The following is a 22101-nucleotide window of genomic DNA, read 5'->3' as shown; positions in this document are numbered from 1 at the left end:
ATCCATTCATCTGTTGATGGACATCTAGGTTCTTTCCATAGTTTGGCTATGGTGAACATTGCTGCTCTAAACATTTGGGTGCACGTGCCCCTTCGGATCACTACATTTGTATCTTTAGGGTAAATACCCAGTAGTGCGATTGCTGGGTCATAGGGTAGCTCTATTTTCAACTTTTTGAGGAACCTCCATGCTGTTTTCCAGAGTGGTTGCACCAGCTGGCATTCCCACCAACAGTGTAGGAGGGCTCCCCTTTCTCTACATCCTCGCCAGCATCTGGCATTTCCTGACTTGTTAATTTTCTTAATCCCTTTCACTTGAGCTGGCCATAATGGGTCTACTCAGGACATTCATGATGCCATCAAGATGTCTTAGACGCTAAATGCAAAGCTGCTGGCTTAAGGATGATACAATTGACTGTTTCTGGGTGTTAAACAGAAAAAAACAAACAGGGATGGAACTTGTCAACTAAATGCTTATTTACTGTCATTACTCAACCCTAACTGAGCATAGCTGTGCCTACCAGGCGTTGCCTCTCTGTGGGAGAGACAGACAGCTCAGACTGTGCATCCTGCCCTCAGGAACCTCACCACCTAGCAGAAGAACTAAGACTCCTAAACAGAGTATGGGGAAGGCCGTGATAGGAGCCCTGAGACAGGGACCAAGTACAATAGGCGTTCATTCATCTGGCAGGAGGTGGAGGGGGTCAGGGAAGCTTGATGGCCATGGAGGCTTATACAGTGGCCTGGAGAGGTGGGTGAGAGAGACAGGAAGGTGGAGGGGAAAAGGTATCCTGAAGGGGAGGAAACCAAGGCCCAGAGGTAGAAGAAGCATGGAGATAAGGAGTCCAGTTGGCTGGAGCCTGGCAGAAGAAGAGGCTGTGTGGCCGTAAAGACAGCGGCGGCAGGACTCTAGAAGCCCTGTGGATAAACCTCAGGGGGTTCCAAAGGCATCCAGCAACTTTCCCTGCCACATGTCTTATTGCCCCCTAGTTTCTGACAGACACCCTGAGAGTCACCCTTATGTTCCTATGGCGTGTGACAGTTGGCAACACATTCTCATATATGGCATCTCACTCATACTGAGGTGTTAATGTGAAGTAACTGGCCCCATGAGGTACGTGATATTCACAGAAACAGCAGGCTTACCTCAGAGGAATGAACCTCCAATAGCATTTCAGACCTGCAGGAAGGAAGGATTTGGGGCCAGCAAGTCCTTCCTTGAGCCTCTTAAACTCCACCACCAAGGAAGAGGCTGGTGCCTACCTGACCACCGGGATCCTCCTCCTGATCTCCCTTGACTTCTGGAGCAGGGGCTGGTGTGACCGTGGCCTCAGGAAGCTGGGCTGGCTCCTCCTCTTTAAAAGATAAACATGGAATAGGTGAGAAAAGTGTGCCAGATTCCAAGGGCGGCTATCAGAGGCTAGTGTAAGGGGCTCTGGGCTACTGGACTTGTCTACCTCAGCATTTCAGAAAGTCTGGGGAATTTCTTGTCCATAGGAAAAGCAACATGATGTGGTATGAACTGTTATTGGCCCATCCACAGGGATAGCTGTGGATAAGAGGACAGCTGGGAGTGGCCATCCTTGCTCCCCCTGTATTCACAAGCATCTAATCCTGTCCAGTGTGGCCAAAGATCCTGAGAACAGCTTGGGCAACAGAGAGAGACAGCAAAGCCCCAGCCCTCAAGGTCTAACCCTTCCCCTTACCCCCTACATGGAAAGGGTCCTGGTGACTTCAAAGACAGCAGCTTGGAAGCCTTGGAATAGTATTGCCGGGAACAGAGACTCAGAAAACCTGGAGAGCCGGGTTTAGGAAGAGGCCCTCACTTCTTGGCTCTGCAGCTTTAGGTAAGTCACTCAACCTCTCAGCTGGGGTTTCCATGTCTATAGAATGGGGAGAATGGCTGCTGCTCTCCCTCCCTCCAAGGCTTGCGTGCATTAGGCAGGCCTGGTGTGCGGTGCAGGGCCCACAGGCCAAGAGCTCTCGTACTCTCTCTACCCCCGCTACCACAGGGATGCTGCTCTTCTGTATCATCGGACCCCTGGTGTCCTTCCCTCCTGGGGTTGCTGGTCTTGGACCAATCCCTAATAGCACTGTCCTTGTGTAGAAGTGACAGGAAGAAGAAATGGAGCCCAATAGAGTCTCCTCTGGGACAAGATTTAGTGAAAAAGAATCTCTCTCTCACACACACACACACACACACACACACACACATACACACACACCCAGCCTCGCCTGGCCCATCAGAGGAGAGTTTGCACAGAGCTGTCCAGGGCCTCCCTCAGGACAGCAATCCTGGCAGAAAGGGAAGACCCCAGAAGGAGGAGGCTAGCATGCAGCACTAGATCATCGCTCCAGCTGACTGGCTCCCAGAGGTCAAGAGGCATGTCTCAGCCCTGGGCCACCGGGAGGGAGGAAGGTGGCAGGAGGAAACCTAGTGGTCTGGCCATCCTCTCACCTTCTGGTTTGTTCTGTGCTTTAGCATGAGGCTTGGCTTTGGCCTGCTTACTCAAGCTCTCCTCCTCCTTGTCCTTGGAGTGGCGGGCTGCAAATGAGAAAGGGAACACATCTTATCTGGGACCCTTCAGTTAGGCTGATGAGTGGAGCAGCCAGAGCAGCTGAAGCGGATGGGAAGAGGCTGGCCTGGGAGTTGGGGTCTGGATGCTGGTCTTACTAGGCTCACTCATGCCACCCAATTCCCAGACTTTCACCCTAAATCCCCTGCATCATTACTAACTGGCTGTGACCTTAGGCAAGTCACTTCTTCTCTCTAACCCTATCTCTTTTCTGGTAAAATGACATGGTTGGACTCAGAGGCAACAAACAGGATTTATTTCCGTCATGAGTTCAAGTGCTGGCTGTTAGAGCACGAGATTGAGGAGGACTCTGATCCAGGGTGGGGAGGAGGTGACCGTGACTCGTCAGTGATGTGTGCAATGAGCAGGGAGTAGACCAAAAATGGCAGAGAGATATTTTTGCCATCCTTTAACAAGATTATCTCTTTGGTCCTTAACAGCTCACTTTCCACGAATCTACCAGAAGCTATACTGTACTGGTCACTACTGGTGACCGTGTTCATGAGACTTCCTTTTCTGGTCAGAAAGGGGAAATAGCTGACTGCCAAGCTCCCTGCCATGTGATTTCTGACCCCAGGTACCTGGAGCCCAGGCAGGGCCTCCTTCCACATCCCTGCGTACATGCTTGGCCAGCAGCCCACAGAGCACTCTGTGCACAATAGTGCTGCTCTGACATCGAAGAAAAATGAGGAGGGCAATCTCCTTCAATGTGACAGTGTCGCGGGCAACATGCAAAGCACTTTACCCATGTGGTTCAAGGTGGGAGACACGGAGACTGAGGCAGAGGGGCTCACGAGATCCTCCTCACGGCTGTGTGGCCCAGGAGGGTGAGCACGATGGCACATGTGATCAGGCAGCGTAGTGCCGTGGAGTCTGTTCTGGAGTCCAGGCTGGCTTCCCCTGCGAGCACTGGGCCACCTCGGGAAGCCTGCACACCCTTGCCAAGCCTCCGTGTCCCCCTCTAAGAAGTCAACATCATGAGACACACAGCTCTGATGGGAGGGTCCATGAGACAAAATAAATAAAAATATTATTAACTGATACGATTAAATTTTGCTGTGTTAGCTGGAGTTCTGGAGCCACAGAGCCTGGGTTTGAATCCTGGTGCTGCCACTTGCCAGCCGAGGACCTAGTCAACTGGCCAGCAGCCCACTTACCTCTCTCTGTACCTCTCCTTACCCTCTCTGTACCTGACACTCTTCCTCTGTAAACTCTCACAAGGTTGTGAAAGAAATACATAAATTGATCCATGAATGTGCTTAAAACAGGACCTGGCATCCAGAAAACCCCGTATAAGCATGAGCTACAAAAAGGACCAAGTGAGTAGTTGAGAGCATCCGTCCTTCCCAGGAAGCAATTCTGCAGGGACCCAGACTCCAGAGGGTTTGAGTTAGAAGGGACCGTGGAGATCCTCGGGTTCATGACACAGACAGATGGAGGAGGTGCAGTGCAGAAAACTGCAGGGACCAAACGCTGTCTGCATCCAGGATGGGCAAGAAATATAAACAGGTCTGGAACTTCCTCGTTCCTGCCTGTCTCCTACACGCTCTGAGATGGTTCGGCTGTAGCCATGTCTGGCAAGAGGCTCCATCCTGAGGAGCCACCCCTCGGGCACACGAGGCCCTTCCAAGGGTCCCGGTGGGTGGGCCCTGCAGCTCCGCGCCAGAGCCGAGATGTCAGGAAGCAGGCATACTACAGCCTCCCTCATCCACACAGCTTCAGTGTCCCCATGGCACAGATGGAGCACTGCCGTCTTCTGCCGAGCAGCACGGAGTTGCAGTTATCCCAGGAGAGCTCCTTGGGTTGCAGTGCTGGCACTGAGAACATCTGCTGACTGTGGGCTAGAGGGGCTGGGAAGGAAAACCAAGTCCTCGTGTTTCCTTCTGACCCCTCCTCGCACACCCTAACCTCTCATCTCCCACGGCCCTGAGGAAGGCAGGTCAGCTGCAGGGCCTCTTTCTGGTCCCCTCTCCCTCTCTCTCTCATGCACACACACACATCCAAGTGAAATCACCATAAAAGGCATGGGATCCCGGAGAATAGAAGCCCTTTCCCACGGTAGGGGAGAGTTCAGACCACATATCAGCTCTGTGGAAAGAGCTGGAACACCTGGAAAGGGTGGAAACATCTGGACAGCCATTTGGAATCAGCAGATGGAAACACAAACATGTATCTGGAAAGTCTTGGGAACAAAGGCCTTCATCACCACTCTGCAAGGTCCCAACGCCTCCTGGATGAGGTCTCGGGGTGTAGAATCAGAGCAGGACTTCATCCCACATTGTATCAGCTATCACCTGCCGTGAGGCCCTTTCCAATGTACCAAGCCTGTTTGTCTTGCTGGGGCTGACTGTCCCTGGCTCGCCCAGAGCTCGTTTCCTCAAATGGCCTCTCTGCTCTCAGCGCAGCCAGATCATCTCCTACTTAGTATCAATCTCCTCTGACCTCAGCCTGGCCGGGCCATCACATAATCTTGTTAGTACAAGTAGGTCAGCTGCTGGTCATGGGAGTGGCCCAGGCAGGGGGGCCTGCGGTCCCATTCAGCAGATCTTTATCTTCAGGATATTGCTAGAGTCTGTGATTCCACAAGGAGTGGCCAAGCATAGCCCCAAGATAGGGCTTCCTTCAGAGCCCCAAGCCACGTGTGCCTCCAGCACTGATCACCCACAGGCTGCTGGGTGCTGCAAACTCTACTCTCAAAGCTCCCGGGGTACTGATACTGGTGTGTGTGGCTGGGGGGTGGGGTGGGGGGCTCTCGCAATGTCTGCTGAGGCTCACCCTGAGGATTTTCAAAGGAAGGTTTGATCATCTCGTCATTGTCTCTGCTTCTCCCAGTCCAATACCCTTTTAAATACCCAACAACCCAATACTGTATCTGCAGGGGATACTTCAGGGCCTGAGAACATTCCGAGCACACCGCCCCCTCACCCCCGCCCCCCCCCGCCAACATTTGTCCCTGAATCAGAAGTGTAAGTCAGGAGGCTTCCTGATGCTCATGAGTCGGTCTCCAGGGTCATAGTTCAGCCCTCTGGGGAATGGGGCCCGAAGGCAGGGCTTGGTAAGATGGATGGTGAGAAGCTCAGCTACTCCCATCACTTGTCAAGTTGGACTCCAGGCCCCACCTTCCTTTGGACCCCTACCGCCCCCAGAAGTGGTCCTGGCAGCTCCTATGGCATTCCTGGCTGGAGAGGGGTTAGCAGTTTTCATGGGACTCCAGAGCTCAACACGGAGCACAGAGGGGTACCACTCAGAGGTTCCGGGCTGCGGGGCCCTACAGGAGGTACCTCCAGGAGTGGCCCTGACTAGTCAGCCTGGGACAAGCTGCCTGGTTGGAGATTCTGTGGGATACTGGAGCTGACTTGTGGGTGGTAGGCCTTGTAGGGAAGTCACTGAAGGCAACCCCACATACACTGGAGCAGGGCACACGGCACGCTTGGCCTCACCAACTACAGATAAACTCTTTTACAGGAAGGGACACAGAGACAGGGAAGTCATGGGATGCGGATACCTAAGGACCTTAGCTCCTGTTGAGTCCTGTGCCTTCTCTCTGCCCTGTCTCCCAGACTGCTGACTTCATCCCCCATCTTTCCTCTGCTCTTGATACCCCACTCTGCCCTCATCCTACCCACTGCCTCCTAGTTTTGCAGGTCCCTGTTCTTGTCCAGCTGCAGGAGGGAGGGAGTGGACAAGAGACCGTGCAGGTCTGGGGAGGCCTTACTTACCTTCTCCCAGAGGGTCCAGGCTGTGGAGCATGAGCTGGAAGATGGGGCTGCGGATGGTACTGTTGTGCAGAGAGGCCAAGCTCCTCTCTCGGGTCAGCACTGCTGGGAGCACTGCTGGGAGCTGAGCAGAGGAGAAGAGGGCCTCAGTGGGCCCTGCCCAAGCCAGGGAAGGAGCCACGCACGAGGGCCTCACTATCCCCGGCCCCCCTCCCTTGAAGGGCAGAACAAAGCACAGGAGCCTTATCCTGGCCTCCCCCTCCCTTCACCTCCATCAGGAGCGTTAACACTGCTTTCTTTCCCAGCCTCCCCTCGCTCTTCCATGACTGGATAATTCTATGTACTGAATAATTCCCCAAGGTCTCAACAGGGAGCAGACAATGTGCACGAAACATAGGGTCTGTCCTTCCCTGAAGATACACTCTCACAGAAACACACCCCCACACGCAGACCCCCTGTGCATGGGTACACTTCACGGTCCCCAGAGCATCATCCTGCTTTATCATTGCCCCAGCCCCAGATAAGCAAGACTGTGATCTCCTTCTACAGAAAAGGAAACGGAAAGTGAACAAGGCTAGGTGGTGTATCCAAGGTCCGGTGGGGAGTAAATTAAAGACTCGATACTAGCGCTCAGGACTTTTGATTCCCAGTTCTGTTCCTTTTTTTCTACCCACAGATGCTCAGGAGATCCTCACAGGCACACACATACTCACACCTATGTGCGCAGATACCCAGATGTGACACACATAGAAATATCATCTGATTTGCAAAGGAGCATCCAAGACAGACCAACGCTTGCTCAGGCTCTCGCACACCCCCCCCCCCCCAATCCCATTCCTCCGGAGCTGAACTCCTCTGCCATCTAGTGGCTGTGGTAACACAGTACTCCACAGCAGGCCTAGGGATTTTCTTCGGTGAGGAAGATTTCATTCAGGCCCCAGCCTCTCTCCTCTCCAGGAATCCCATAATTCTTTCCAAATATCTCACCGCCCAAAGGCAGCTAAGATACCAGGAACCTGAGACTCCCCTGCTTCCAGTGCCCCTCCTATGTTTCTCTTATTTCTGGAGCATTCCAAATCCACAGGTACTTTTTAGATCAATTCTAAACGTTGGGGCTTGAGTTCGTCTAGTCCACAGTCATTTTACAGATGCAAAAGCTCACACAGCAAGCCAGGAGCAGAGCAAGCAGCGACATTCTGGATTTAGCTCCCTAAAGAGCACCTCCTCCCAGGCCACCTTGGAGGTGACAGTCCCTCTGGCAAAGGAGCTGGCTCCTTCCCTAGCTTGCCCTGGGAGCACTCCCAGGAGCTTCCCAAGCCTGAACCCCACCCAGGACCCTCTGCATCAGGGCCACAGTGCCTCAGCTCTATGGCTGCCCTCCGAGACCCTGAGGTGTCCCCCCTGGGCAGACGCCACATGGCACCCACCTTGTCCCTCTTGTTTTCCTGTAGCTCATTCACCATGACTGCCCCATAGCCTGGCCGCAAACAGGGACTGGAGTTATGGGATGTTTGGAGAGACACTTGCTCTCCCTCCCTACTTCTCTCTCTCTCCGGGGAACCCTCAGGTGGGAACAAAGAAACACACCCAAAAATAACCTGCTCTCAGGAGATGTTTTACCATATCCAAACCCCAGCCTGGCCTTTCATGGTCTGGCTTCCGCCTGCACACAGTAGGCCCAGTCAAATATGTCCACTATCTACACTCCAGTAACACCAACTGTCTTTCAGCCTCTCAAACGCAACATCCTCTTTCCCCACTTTGAAACCCTCATCGCGGGGCCCCTCCTCCCATGCTTGGCACCCTCCTTCCTTCCCTCACTCTCCAATTTGAGGTCTCTATTTACATGCAACCTTCCTCTGGGGAGCTGAGGTGTTGTCTCATTCTCTTTTATAGATTCCTGTTCTTCTCCATAGCGCTTTCCTCAATTTATTTGTGTGTTAACAAACATTGCTAACGTTGTTAACAAACATACAAACAAATTAACTGCCCCCCCAGCATCTTTTTTTAAGATTTTGCTTATTTATTTGTCAGAGAGAGAGCACGAGCAGAGGGAGAAGCACGCTCCCCACTGAGCAAGGAGTCCAACGCTGGACTCGATGCCAGGACACTGTGATCATGACCTGAGCCCAAGGTAGATGCTTAACTGACTGAGCCACCCAGGTGCCCCACTCCCCACCCACCACCCCCTACCCCCAGCATCTTGAAGAAAGATTGCTTATTTCATTCACCACTATGTGTCCAGCAGAAAAACACTCTTGGGCACTTCGCAAAGGTTCAATAAACACTTGTTGCATGATATGTGAATGAACTGTCCTCTAACTGTCCCCAATCCATTCCAACTCCTGGGGCACTTCGCAAAGGTTCAATAAACACTTGTTGCATGATATGTGAATGAACTGTCCTCTAACTGTCCCCAATCCATTCCAACTCCTGGGGCCTTGTTCATGACTCTTCTCTCTGCTTAAAACACCTTCTGCATTCCTCCACATCTACCAGTTTCTCAGAAAATTCAGGGTGAATTTTTCTATAAAGCTTTCCTGAATGGCCCCTTCTACTCCCACCCTCACTCCAGCTCCCTATGATCCCTTCTCTCCTCAAAAGCTATATAACAGTAAACACATTTTGTGTTACCAAAATCTGGCTCTGTGATCAAGTAAGCGCTCGGGTCCTCCGGAAGCTGCCGGAGGCTCCAGAAGGAAAAGAGACAGCCCTAGAAAAATCTAAGATGGAGAATCACTAAACACACAGTACTTATTGTCTGGACCACTAGCCTGCCGCCTTGCATTTACTGCTTTATATATAATGCCATTTGAACTTTTAAAAGAATTATGTTTTAACTATTGACATATGTGAGTTGTCTACCCAGCTAGACGCAATTTTTTTTCGAAGTGACAATACAGTCATCTCTGTTCTCCTAACCTGCAGCACAGTGTCTTGTACATAGTAGATGCTCATTAAAAGTGAGCCGACTGAGTAGCTATTCCTAAGGAGCTTCTAGTGCTATCTTCAGGCAACATGGTCACCCCAACAGTTGCCCCCAATACCTGTCTTCACCTCCCCACTGCTGGCCTCTATGGCCAAAACTAGAACTGGACTTGCTACTGTCTCTGTTTCAACGCAGAAGATAAAATAGTGCCTGAGCCAGGGTACTTCACACCCCCCATCCTCCCAATTTGTTCATTCATTCAGTTCTTATTTCCTGAGTACCTGCTGCTTATAGGTCAGTGTGCTAGTGCTGTCGGGACGGAAAGATGTCGAGGACACGGGTTCTATGTCCAGAAAGGAACTGGAACCAATACTGACAAAGTAGGGGTGCCTGGGTGGCTCAATGGGTTAAAGCCTCTGCCTTCAGCTCAGGTCATGGTCCCAGGGTCCTGGGATCGAGCTCTGCGTGTCGGGCTCTCTGCTCAGCGGGGAGCTTGCTTCCCCCTCTGCCTCTCTGCCTACTTGTGATTTCTGTCTGTCGGATATACAAATAAAATCTTAAAAAAAAAAAAAAAGTACTGCAAAGCAGAGAGTGGCGCAAGAAATGAGAAGCGTAGATGAAGCTGCAGTGGCGGGAAGGACAAGAAGGCTTCCTGAAGTAGGCAGAATTTGAGTGAGCTTTGAAGGATGTGGGAGGTTTGAATGCTGGACATAGATGGCTGAATGAATTGAATGAATGGATGGATGAACCAATGAATATGCAAACGAATGAAACAGAGCAGAAATAACCAATCTGCATATGAAGGGAGCACTTCGAATTTCTGAACAAATCCCCTGACTCTTTCATGACACAGGGTAGGTTTACTGGTATGGTAAGTTTACACCTGCTGGCCCAGCCTTCTCACGTTTATCCCATCCAACCTTCACCCAGTAAGTTTCTGGAGGCAAAAAACCGGAAGGAGCCAGGGTGCCCTTTGGGGAAGCTAGTTCTGTCCACAGAGGGGCAGGAGAGATTGACTTCTGCCCCGTGATGCACGTGCCTAATGATTTTTCTGCCATTCAGATTTACCAAAGCCAAAATATTTCTGAGTTCATCGTTCTTTGCACATATCAATATCTTCTGAGATCAGAATGTACTTCCAATTTTCTGAAGCCCTTCATAACCACTCTCTCATCCAGGACTATTAACTCCACGAAGCACACAAGGTCAGTATTATTACTGCTCTTGGATAGTTGAGAAAACAGAGATGCGGAAAGAGTGTGTCACTTGCCCACACTCACAAAGTCAGTGTCAGAACTCTGACCCCCTGATGTCCATTAGAAGTATGTTGTTGCTGTTGTCCTTTACTAGCTCGCATTTCTTTGCCCAGGCATAAATAAGATAATGAGGCAAAATTTCCATTCCCTAGTGGGCTTTGTTCCAAATTATTGACATTTTAGGTAAGTGGACATGAATGTTCTTCTCCATTTAGATGTGGATGATGGGTCTATTATGGGTAGCAGTCCTGGCAAGGAGGTGCTTTCAGAATATGCTCTTGGTACAAACACATTTCATATCCACCTCTGACACCAATCCATCACCCCTCCCCTTTCTTCAGCCTCATTACCCCACCTTCTCCTTCTCCTCATAAAAATTAGCGAAGGGAGCAGACCGAAGAGGATGTCTTCATGCCAGCCAAACCCCCCAGCACCTGTGACGCATCTTGCTGAGGCTGAGCAGTGGGATCCCTTGTAGCTGCTCCTGAAACCTGTGACAGCAAATATGGCAGCCCCTCAGGGGGCTCCGCCTCCTGACTTCCAATTTCTATCTCCCACTAATACCGCAGTTAATCATTGGCTTCTCCCCTCCTAGACCATCCAGGACACATTCCCTGAACCATATATTTTAGTCTGTGATTTTTTTTAAAAGATTTTATTTATTTATTTGACACGGAGAGAGAGAGATCACAAGTAGGCAGAACAGCAGGCAGAGAGGGGAGGAAGCAGGCTCCCCGCTGAGCAGAGAGCCCGATATGGGGTTCGATCCCAGGACTCTGAGATCACAACCTGAGCTGAAGGCAGAGGCTTAAACCACTGAGCCACCCAGGCGCCCCTGTGATTTTTTTTTTTTTTTAATATTCATTTAACAAGTGTTTTTACTGAATTCTTGGTCCGAGTCCTGCCTTTACCCAAGTTACACTCCAGTAAGGGACCCTTCACTCTAACCTTTTCCTGCATACAGTCTTGCACTCTGATCGATCCACTCATTTTTTCTAAGCTGGAAACCCGGAAGTCTACCCAAATTCCTCCCTCTCCTTCACAGCCCACATCCAATCAGCTGTCAGACCTAGTTCCTAAAAGTCCTCAAATTCAGCCACATCTCTCCTGCCTACAGTCCTGTAAAACCCTCCTGATTCCTGATCTGTTCCTCTTCAGTTCATTCTCCATCCTTCAGCCAGAGTGATAGTCTGAACAAAGCACAAATCGCGTCCCTCCCCCACACCCTAGGGGCTTACTGTTCTCACAAGGGAGTCCAGACTCCTTAGCTGAGCACCTACTAGCCTCCTCTCACCTCCAGTCCAGCACTGTCCAATAGAAATAGAATGCAAGCCACATACATAACTTTAACTATTTTAGTAGCCACATTTTTTTTTATTAACACACAATGTATTATTTCCCCCAGGGGCACAGGTCTGTGAATCATCAGGTAGTAGCCACATTTTTTAATGTAAAAGGAACATATGAAATTAATTTTAATAATATACTTTAACCCAATATACTAAAAATATCATAATTCAACATGTAATTAATATAAAAATATCAATGAGCTATTTTGCCCTTTTTTTTTCATACCAAGCCTTTGAAGCCCAGTGTATATTTTATACTTACAGCATATCTCAGTCCAGATTTGCCCCATTTCAAGAGCTGAGTGGCTCCACGTAGCTAGTCTTACATGCTTTTCCTTAAAGAGTGTCAGGCCCCACAAAATTTATATCAATTCCCACTCCGCTAGGCCGAGCTCATCAAGGACTTGGGACTGTGCCTTTTTTCTCACTGTAACCCCAGACCCTACACGGGCCTCATATAAAGGGATTCAATAAATGTTTGCTGAATGAATGAGCATTGGAGCTCTTTATGGCACAGACCTAGGGCCTCCCCCTCTCCCTCCCACTCCCTCTCTCAGCCGGTCCTCGATTTTAATTACCACATGTTGTCAGTGATTCACAAATCTCTAGCCCAGACCTTGCTCCTGAGCTTCAGGCCCATGTGGGTAACTGTCTCCCAGACATACCCACTTGGAGGTGCCGTAGGCACCCAAATTCATCACTCCTGACTGAAAACTCTTGAATAGTCCTAACCCCGTCCGTCCTCGAGTCTTCCCTTTTTCACTGGGTGGGACCACCATCTACCCCACTGCTCAAGGCGAAAACCTGGCAGCATCCTTGACTTCTCTGGCTGTGGCACCCTCCCACCCACTTCATCACCAGTCCAGATGATTCTGCCTTTAAAACATCTCTCAAAGATACACACATTGGATGCCCACATCAGCCTCCCAACTGGACTCCCTGTTTTTACCCTCGCACACCTACAGTTCATTTTCTTTTTTTTTTTTTTTAACATTTTATTCATTTATTTGACAGAGAGAGATCACAAATAGGCAGAGAGGCAGGCAGAGAGAGAGGAGGAAGCAGGCACTCTACGGAGCAGAGAGCCCGATGCGGGGCTCGATCCCAGGACCCCGGGATCATGACCCCAGCCGAAGGCAGAGGCTTTAACCCACTGAGCCACCCAGGTGCCCCTACGGTTCATTTTCTACACAGCGGTTAGGACCGACCTCTTAATATGGCTCCTCGTCACTTTGTTCCCTGCTGAGCATCAGTTAAAATCCAAAGTCCATAGCTGACCCATAGGGCCCGGCAGGAAGCCACTCCCACCTCTCCAGCGTTATCTTGCTCTACTCTCCCCTCACTTACTGACCACACTGGCCTCCAGTTCTTTATTCCAATGTACTGAGCTCCTTCTGGGCTCTAAGCCTTTGCAGATGTTATTTCCTCTTCCAGAATTCTTCCCCATGGAGCACGGGGTGGTTTCCCTTCTCATTCTGCAGATCTCTGTTTAGACCTTTCTCCCTCCAAGAGGCTTCTCCTGCTCTCCCTCACAAGAGGGGGCCCCACCTCCAGTCCCTCTCCACCACAGGCACGCTTAACTTCACCGCCCTTGTCACTCTCTGAAATTACCTTATTTTTTTTTTTAATTGTTTAGCATCTATATGCCCACTCCCCACACTAAATAAGGTTAGTTTTATGTTTCCAACTTATTCAGGTGGCAGAGTATCTAGAAACCATGCTGTTATTTGTAGAACACCACCAATTATCTAATTTCATACTTAATCCCATCATATACACTAAGAGAAAATATTACTGTGTAGCAAGAATGCATGTAAAATCTCATTTACAGGTACACATGCCTCCATGGAAACCACAATCCGTTGGACCAGGCACAATCAGGTATTTGAATTTTTCTACTCCTATTTGTTTCTTTCTCATTCATTCATTTTGTCATCTGCTAGCACCGACTAGCAGGTGAACACTAAAAAAAACGTTATGAGGAAAAGAAGCCTTAAAACTGAGAATTCTACTCTTGTCATCTTTTTCTGACAACTGGGAGGAAGCTAACTATTCAAGGGGTCAAAGGAGGGAACCCTTGGACAGTAAAAGGAGGGAACCCTGGGTGGCTCAGAGTATGCAACTCTTGATCTTAGGGCTGTGAGTTCAAGCCGCACGATGGGTGTGGGGCCTGCTTAAGAAAAAAATAAAAATAAAACGAAAATGTGTGAATATTATCTTGAAAGAGAGAGAGAGAGAAAGAAAGAAAACTGGGAACACCTCAGCCCAGGCTAGGAGGGGCTCTTTGGGAGCTAAGTGGATTCCCTGAAGCCTAGCATGAGTGGGGTCCACAGACGCTGGAGAAGTCTTCCTGTCCATAGGGCTTCCTGTCCACAGTCCTGCTGTCTCCACAGCAGACAGCTGGCTATACCAGCCACTGACAGAAGCCCTTGGAATAAATGTCAGCCTCGACAAGGGGAGGACTGGCCCCCTTAGGAGGCACCTGGTTTGTCTGCTTAGGGGGTCATGTTCATTACTTTAATTCAAAAACTTTGCCAGGAAAAACAAAACAAAACAAAAAACAGCCCCCAATGCATTTAAGGAAAGAGTGGCAGACTTTTCCCCAGAGTTTCTCATTCTGAAGTATTCTTGAAGGCATAGTGTGTGGACAGGGACCCAGAAGGACCCAAAATAGCTTGTTCCCCTCCCACCTTGGATTCCTTTTTACCACTCGTGCCCCTTAGGCCATATTGCCAATCAGCATCTCATGCAGATGGCTGGTCCTTGCTGGCTGAGCTGGGAGCTCTCTCTATAGAGAAAGGCCCATGGTGCTTCCAAGCACAAATAGATAAAGCTTTTTAAACCAGGCCAATGCATCAGCTTTGCTGTTTGTTGGCCTTCTGTGACTATGCATGGTCAAGGCAAGTCAGGTATTTATCATTTCGGGCTAGAATAAATACACTGTGGGGGGGTATAGTTTGCACTCAGGTATAGAGCTTCAGAGCAAGCGAACAATAACAGGGATCATAAAAGGCATCCCAAACCAAACCAACCAAATGCCGGTTTGACCAATGTTGTCTAAAGTATCTTAGCTTTGATTTCTTTCTCAGCCAGTGTCAAAAGAGAGACTCTAAAATTTTTACTATGTGTCTGTGTCCGATGCTACACCATTTATTTTTTTCTAGAAATGCTCTTAAGTGAATTCTTTTTTTTTTTTTTTAAGATTTTATTTATTTATTTGACAGGCAGAGATCACAAGTAGGCAGAGAGGCAGGCAGAGAGAGAGGAGGAAGCAGGCTCCCCGCTAAGCAGAGAGCCCAATGCGGGGCTCAATCCCAGGACCCTGGGCTCATGACCTGAGCCGAAGGCAGAGGCTTTAACCCACTGAGCCACCCAGGTGCCCCTCTTAAGTGAATTCTGATAGAATCATCCCCTCCCCACCCCCAGAAAACCCCTTTACTCCAATGCTAAGTTGTCAGGGCAGGATAAAAAGTAAAGCGAAAGGCCCTCCAGCTCAGAAACTCTACAGATATCAGCTGGGTAAATATCCGGGAAGAAAACGAATCGTTCTCCGCTGATCTCGTCTCCAGGCTGCTCAGGAGGAAGACTTGCAAGTATGTTGGACTTGGGGAAGCAGCGTGTGGCCGCTCCCGTTTGTCGCTGTATTGTCTGTGGCAGCTTTCATGCTATAGCAGAGCTGAGTAGTTGTGACAGAGACTGCATGTCCTGCAAGGCCCGAACGATTTACTGTCTGGCCCTTTACAGTAGCAGTGTGCCAACCCCTGCATGAGATCGTCATCCCACTCACTTTATAGATCAGCAATCTAAGGCCTGGTGGGAAAGCAGAGTGACTTCCTAGCACTTTGTATAGTGTTCCTTCCGTGATAGTTACTCTTGTCTGTGCTGGTGCTTCTCACTGAAACGCTTACAGATAAAGGTTTGTTGAATGGCACTGACTTGCCCAGAGCAACAGGGGCAGTTTGCAGCAAAGCCTGGGTTAAAACGCAGAGATACAGATTCACCCGCCCATGGTGAGAGCCACCAAGAGCTATGGAACGGACTGAGTTAATGATCCTCTCTGAGCCTCAGTTTTCTCATCTGCAAAATGGAGGCTGCCATCTATCCTTGCAGGGCTTTCGTGAGAAATTGTTGAGATCATGTACATACGGAATAGGCCTTCCATAAGCAAGGAGTCCCTCCCCACTCTTTTTTCTCTCTACCCTGGAACCCCTGAATTGTTAGGGTTTCCTGAGGAAACTGAAACACATACTTAGCACCTCCTGCTAGAGACAGGAGCCCGGGCTCGCCTCTTTGGGGGAAAAAAAAGATTGTTGACCCATGCACTGGCAACGATGAGTCTGATGATGTAGCCACCCTCTCCGCACCTCGCCCCAGGCTGGCAAGAGAGGAAGGGAGAGGCCCAGATGTCTTTCCTGTTCCTGTTTCTCTCCAAAGGGAGCTGGATCACTCTGCCCTCCATTTCTCTTCCTGCTGCTTAGACTTCGCGACCACCTGTGGCTCTGACCTTGCCTGCCCAGCCTCCCTCCTTGGCTCCTTACTCCTCTGTCTGGTTGTGCCCCACTTCTCTCCAACTTCTTCAGTTTGGAGCATGGCTGATGGAATAAGCCACTTCCCTGGTCCCCTGCTTTCCTGGGGTGATGCTCAGAGAAGGGAACCATTAGTCAGGAAGAGGTGTGAGTCAATAGGTCAACAGGAGTGAGACAGTAAGGCATGCTTATTTTCATGTTGAAGTGAAACAGTTTACAGGGGTAAGGACACCCTCTTGCATAAACCGCAAAACGAATGCCAACACAGTTTACTAGATCAATGATTGGATTTCCAGAAAATTGTTTCATGAATTCAAAACTGAATGGCTTGCTCCTAGTCTAGCAGTGAAGTTCAGGATAATCTATCTCCCTCTGACCGGATCATAGGTTTCGGCCACCCAAACACGGACATAAAGATAGAAGTAAAGACAGTTCTCTCTCTCTCTCTCTCTCTCTCTCTCTCGCTCTCGCTCTCTTTCCCTCTCCCTCTCTCCCTCTCTCCTTCTTTTTGGCTTTTAGACACCTAAGGTGAAATCCAAATCCACATGTTTTAAAAACCATTTCAAAATAGCCATAGTCGTGCTCACTTCGGCAGCACATATACAAAATAGCCATAGTCCAGGATGCCTGGGTGGCTCAGTCAGTCATCTGCCTTCAGCTCAGGGTCCTGGGATGGAGCCCCGCATCGGGCTCCCTGCTCAGCGAGGAGTCTGCTTCTCACTTTCCCTCTGCCCCCTCCTTGTGCTCTCTCTCTCTCTCACTCTATATCAAATGAATAAAATAGTCATAGTTCTTGTTATTTGGACTAATTTTTAGTGAGGAGTTGTTAATGCTGCAAAGTACTAACTATAGGTTTTTTATTTTATTTTTTTAAAGATTTTATTTATGGAGCACCTGGGTGGCTCAGTGGGTTAAAGCCTCTGCCTTCGGCTCGGGTCGTGATCCTGGGTTCCTGGGATTGAGCCCGGAGTCGGGCTCTCTGCTCCGAGGAGAGCTTGCTTCCTCCTTTCCCTCCCTGCCTGCCTCTCTGACTACTTGTGATCTCTGTCAAATAAATAAATACAATCTTTAAAAAAAAAAAAAGATTGTATTTATTTATTTGTCAGAGACAGCGGGCACGTGTACAAGCAGGGGCAGCAGCAGGCAGAGAAAGAAGGTGAGCAGGAGTCCCACATTGGGCTCTGGGATCATGACCTGAGCTGAAGGCAGATGCTTAACCAACTGAGCCACCCAGGGGTTCCTTAAAGATTTTATTTTTAAACAATCTCTACACCCAGCATGGGGCTCAAACTGACGATCCCAAGACCAAGAGTTACGTGTTCCACTGACTGAGCCAGCCAGGTGTCCCTAGATTTTTTATTTTAAATAAATACAGATTGACTTTCAAGTATAACCAGGAATTCAACCTGTTGTTGTTGTTTTTAATGCTGTTAATTAAGATTCATTCTGGATTTGTTTCAGCAAAGAAGAACAGAGTTGTGATTGGCACCGCTCTCACTGGTCGGCAAAGAGCTGCTAGTAACGCCCTAGAAGTCTCTTAAGTAGGTTACAAGTTCTCCTTTGAAATCATGACCATGCTTCGCAAGATCTGCTTTGATGGTCTAGCCCTCGCAAAATGGAAAATTCAGAATTTGTAGAGCTTAAATAAAAACAGTACTACTGATAAGGACTGGGAGGCCATTCAGAGGCATTTTGAAAACAGCCTGATGTATACCAAGGCATTTCATGCTTTTCTCAGGGGAGAGTGCCAGGCTTCCTGGCCTCCCTCAGCAAGGCATGCCCTGAGGACTGCAGTAGGAGGGAGGCCCCTGTTTCTTCATATTAAATGATGTAATGCTCTGAGCCTCCCTTTCTTTTTTAAGCTTCTGGCTTCATGGAGCAGTAGGCTGGCAGGCAATAGCACTGAATAGGGAGTTCGGATACTGGGTTCCCATTCTGATTCTGATACCTGCTGGCTGTATAACCTTGAGTAGGACATTTCTTTTTGGGGGATCATCTGCAAATACGGCAGCTGGAGCTCAGTTGACCAGACCAGAAAAATAACCACTATGCAGGGCCAGCCAGAATTAAACTCACTTGGACAATGATCATTAGACAGGACCTTTTTGGTAACTAGGTGGACTCTGTTACAATTTCTGCCAGAGAAGGGAAGGGAAGGGAGGGGCCGGTCCAAGGTCACACAGGTGGTTAGAGGCAGAATCAGATTAGAATCCAGATTTCCTGACTCCTACTTCTGTGCTCTGGCCAGAATACTCCATCATCTCAAATATCCTAAAGGAAGTACATTTCATCTCTGTTGCATCATGTGTCTCCCAGACATGCTGCTGAATTTGGTCTCCGTCCTGCCCACTCATCAAAACTGCTCTGGATTAAAGAGCTAAGTCCTTGCACTCTTGCACACAAAACTCCGCTTGCACCAGTGGCTTTTCTGAAACCTGAAAGAGGCAGGCTGAGAGCCAACCTTTGCCTAAACCCACCCTTTAGGAACAGGAAAGAACCAGGGTCTGTGTTCCCTAAGGCACCTCACTTTGGAGTCAAGCAACAAAACTTCGAGATGAATTTTCAGAAATCACGTCCCCACCTTAATCTCATCTTCCAGGTTATTGAACCACACACTGAACTTAGAAGGAAGGTCCCTCGCAAGGGCAAAGAAATTCTTAAGAAAGAATCTTGGAGCCAAGAGAAAGACTTGGGGTTGGAGCTCTGGTATCTGGCCTCCACTTGATAAGAGAGAGGGCCCTGCACCCAATGCTGGCTTGTCAGTGGATGAGCGGAGCTCTCATCTTAACCAATATATCAAAAACAAAACAAAAACAAAACCAAAAAACGTCCTCCTTGTCAGACCCTATCCAAGCCACTAGCTCCAAACCCAGAATGTGAACAAACAGGATTAAACGGAAGTGAAGGTGCTCGACAAACCATAAACAGCACGCACATGGAAGAGATTATCATTTTTTCCCTGCCTGATATCTCCTTAGATATTCTCCAAAGCCCAGCTCAAATGTCATTTCCAAAGACCCAGTCAGATCAACCCAAGTTCAGATCTTGGCTCCACTGCCTATTTGCTCTGTGACCTTGAAGAGTAGTTTAACTTCATTAGGCCTCTGTTTCTTCCCCTGCCAATGGTGGATTGTAATAATAACCATTGGGTGATTGGGAGCTGAGCCAAGGTCACTCTTGCCAACTGCCTGGCAAAGAATAGGACTTTAAGTGTCTATTGACTAGCAAAGGGAACCAAAGCACCCATCCCTTGAGGTCTGACCCAGGAATTTCCACTCCTCAGTCATTGGCTTCTCCTCATCTTTTTTGTCCCAAAGGGGCTACAGAAACTTGAGCCAGCCTGTCCTTACCTTGCTGAGGTCCCCTAGGGCCATGACCTTGGCCACTGGCCTCCTGCTGAGCTGCTCCTTCACCCAGACCTCGACCTCCTTATTCCACTTCATGGTGAACACATAGAAAGCATAGCCCAGCAGCAACAGCAGGCTTTCCCACCAGGCAATGAGGCTGTCCAGGAAGAAGATAATGAGCATTATCAGGTCAAGGATGTAGAAAGAGACATCACGGAATAAGGGCCACCATGTGAGATTGAGGATCTCCCGGGAGAAGAGGGCACAGGTGCCAATGACAAAGAGGATGTTGAACACAGCAGAGCCCACGATGGTACCAATGCCCACGTTGCTGTGGGAGATGAAGACGCCAATGAGGGAGGTGAAGAGCTCAGGGGCAGAGCCTCCAGCAGCCATGAAGGTGGCACCCGCCACATCATCAGAGATCTGTAGTTTATCTGTGATGACACCCAGGGCTGGGACAAAGTACTCATCACACACGATGGCCAAGGCCACAAACACGTATATCATGCCAAAGATGTGCAGGGCCACCCAGCCCTGTTGCCGCTGCTCTATGCTGAACAAGTCTGGGGGGTACTCTCCCTTGGCATGAAGGTCTGGCCAGCCAGGAGGCAGTGCTGAGGGACTGGAACTGGGCACCTCTGGGATCATAGCTGTTGTCAGGCTGGGGGAGGTGGCAGGGGGCACCGCTGGGGCTGGCTCCACAACCACACAGTGATGGACCTGGATGGTTGGATTTGCCCTGGCCTCGGAGGATGCTGAGGGCCTTGGTGCCGTGGAAGTTCTCTTTGCCAGCCCCCAGAAGGTGGTGGAGGAAATTCCAGTGGTCAATGCACTGGTTCTAGACAAGGGATTACTAATACTCCAGGTAGCGGTAGAGGTTTTGGTTTCTGTTGGGCTACTGCCTGTTGTGGTGCGTATTGTCACTTGCCCCTCAGAGATGGCTGTGGTGTCCCCCAGGACCGTTTCCAGAGGAGCTGTCAGCTTGTTCTTTCTCACTAACCCCCGGGGCTTGGTTGATCTATTATTGTCCACTCTTCTGGTGGTAGTCAGGGTGTTCTCTTCTATCATACTCCTTGGAGAAGTCAAGATGTTTGTTTCTATGTCATTTACCAGGAAAGTTGGGGTTGTATGAATTATTCCCTTGAGAGTAGTTGGGGTGGTTTCCTCCACCATTCTCTTAGTAGGGTTGGTCTTCAATATTTTGGTGGTTGTCATAGTTTCACTGTCTTTCACTGTTGTTCTGGGGGTGATCCCATGGCTCTTTGTCATTGTCATGAGTGTGAATGGGGCATAATTGTCTACTATTCCACCAAGTGGAGATGGGGTGTATTTCTTCACCTTTCTCCCAGTCTGAGTTGGGTGGTAGCTCTGCATTTCTCTGCTGGGTGGTGTTGCTGAGGTATGATTCTTTACTGTTGGTCTGCTTGAAGTTGGGGTGTAGTGATTCAGTACTCTGCTGGGTGTGGTTGTGGTGTCTTCCTCCACTCTTTCTGTGTCTGCTGCTGTTAGGTTATAGTTATTCTTGGGTGTTGTTGGAGTGATGTTGGCTATCCTTCTGGGTGGATTGGGGGTATTCTCCATTGTTATGCCAGGTGTTGCTTCACCCCTGCCAACTGTAGCTTGGGGCACCAATGTGTCACCCGCCATTTCAGAGCTAGCTCTTAAAGGGTCACTGCTCACCATCATCATATCATTGTTAGAGAGGTCACGGCTGGCCAGTTTTACAGGGTTTTGGGAGGACACTGCTGCCCACAATGAGGGGAGGCCCCTGGGGCTCCTCAGGTGCTGGTAGGTGGAACCAATGATCAACGTTCCCAACAGGAAGAGGAGGCGACTCCAATGAAGCCGTTTTGGCCAGAGTAACCGCCTCTCCCGTGTTCCCATTCTGATCAATTTCCCCATGATGGCCAGTTATGCCTGGTTACAGAAGACCTCTCATTCTGTCTGTGAAAAGATGGGGTCTGTTCTGGCGTTTAGGTTGGTGATCAGTGAAGATTTCTCCATGAAGCCCAGCCAGGGGGTATCCACAAACCTAGAGTGTTTAAAAAAAAAAAAAAAAGGTGGTTATTTGCCCCTAAGAGGAAAGCTGGGATCCATCAAACCCCTAGAAAAGAGTGATGACAATTCATGTAGGAGCCTTTGTGCTAGGACGCAGTTGTTTCTGCTGGAACAAAACTACCCCTACTGCCTGTCCCAGAGAAAAAAAGCATTAGTGGTCCTCTGTGTTGTGTAGGCATGCCCACAGCCCAGGTTCCTGAGCTGGGTCTACCTAACCCTCTTTGGGATCCCTACAAGAGGTCTACCGGCACCCCTCAGGTCCAAGCCTGAGTTGCTGGGAGCTCAGTCATCCATAGTTCATGGCCCAGGCCACAGATCTCACCTTGTCTGTGGCAGGAGGAA

The 22101-nt window shown here is 49.4% G+C and overlaps 1 protein-coding gene across 3 annotated transcripts in view; it reads right to left on the bottom strand.

Annotated features, from left to right (window-relative positions):
• The window catches only part of LOC111153347 (solute carrier family 24 member 1), a 28440-nt gene extending 6837 nt beyond the window's left edge, over positions 1-21603 (bottom strand). For 2 of the 3 annotated variants that reach the window (XM_022512328.1, XM_022512331.1), the window contains exons 1-5: positions 19703-21603; positions 7715-7773; positions 6295-6405; positions 2458-2544; positions 1263-1354 (exon numbers count right to left, since the gene is read on the bottom strand). In XM_022512328.1, the coding sequence (XP_022368036.1) occupies positions 1263-1354; positions 2458-2544; positions 6295-6405; positions 7715-7773; positions 19703-21603 (2250 nt within the window). Of the gene's footprint in view, positions 1-1262; positions 1355-2457; positions 2545-6294; positions 6416-7714; positions 7774-19701 lie in introns of all 3 variants that reach the window. The other variant, XM_022512330.1, reaches the window with a different exon arrangement.
• Between the last annotated feature and the right edge of the window lie 498 nt (positions 21604-22101).

This window comes from Enhydra lutris, unplaced genomic scaffold, assembly GCF_002288905.1.
Source record: "Enhydra lutris kenyoni isolate GAN:26980312 unplaced genomic scaffold, ASM228890v2 scaffoldscaffold31, whole genome shotgun sequence".
NCBI lineage: Eukaryota > Metazoa > Chordata > Mammalia > Carnivora > Mustelidae > Enhydra > Enhydra lutris.
Note: the sequence above shows the minus strand (reverse complement) of the source record. Positions and strands in the feature narration are given on the sequence as shown.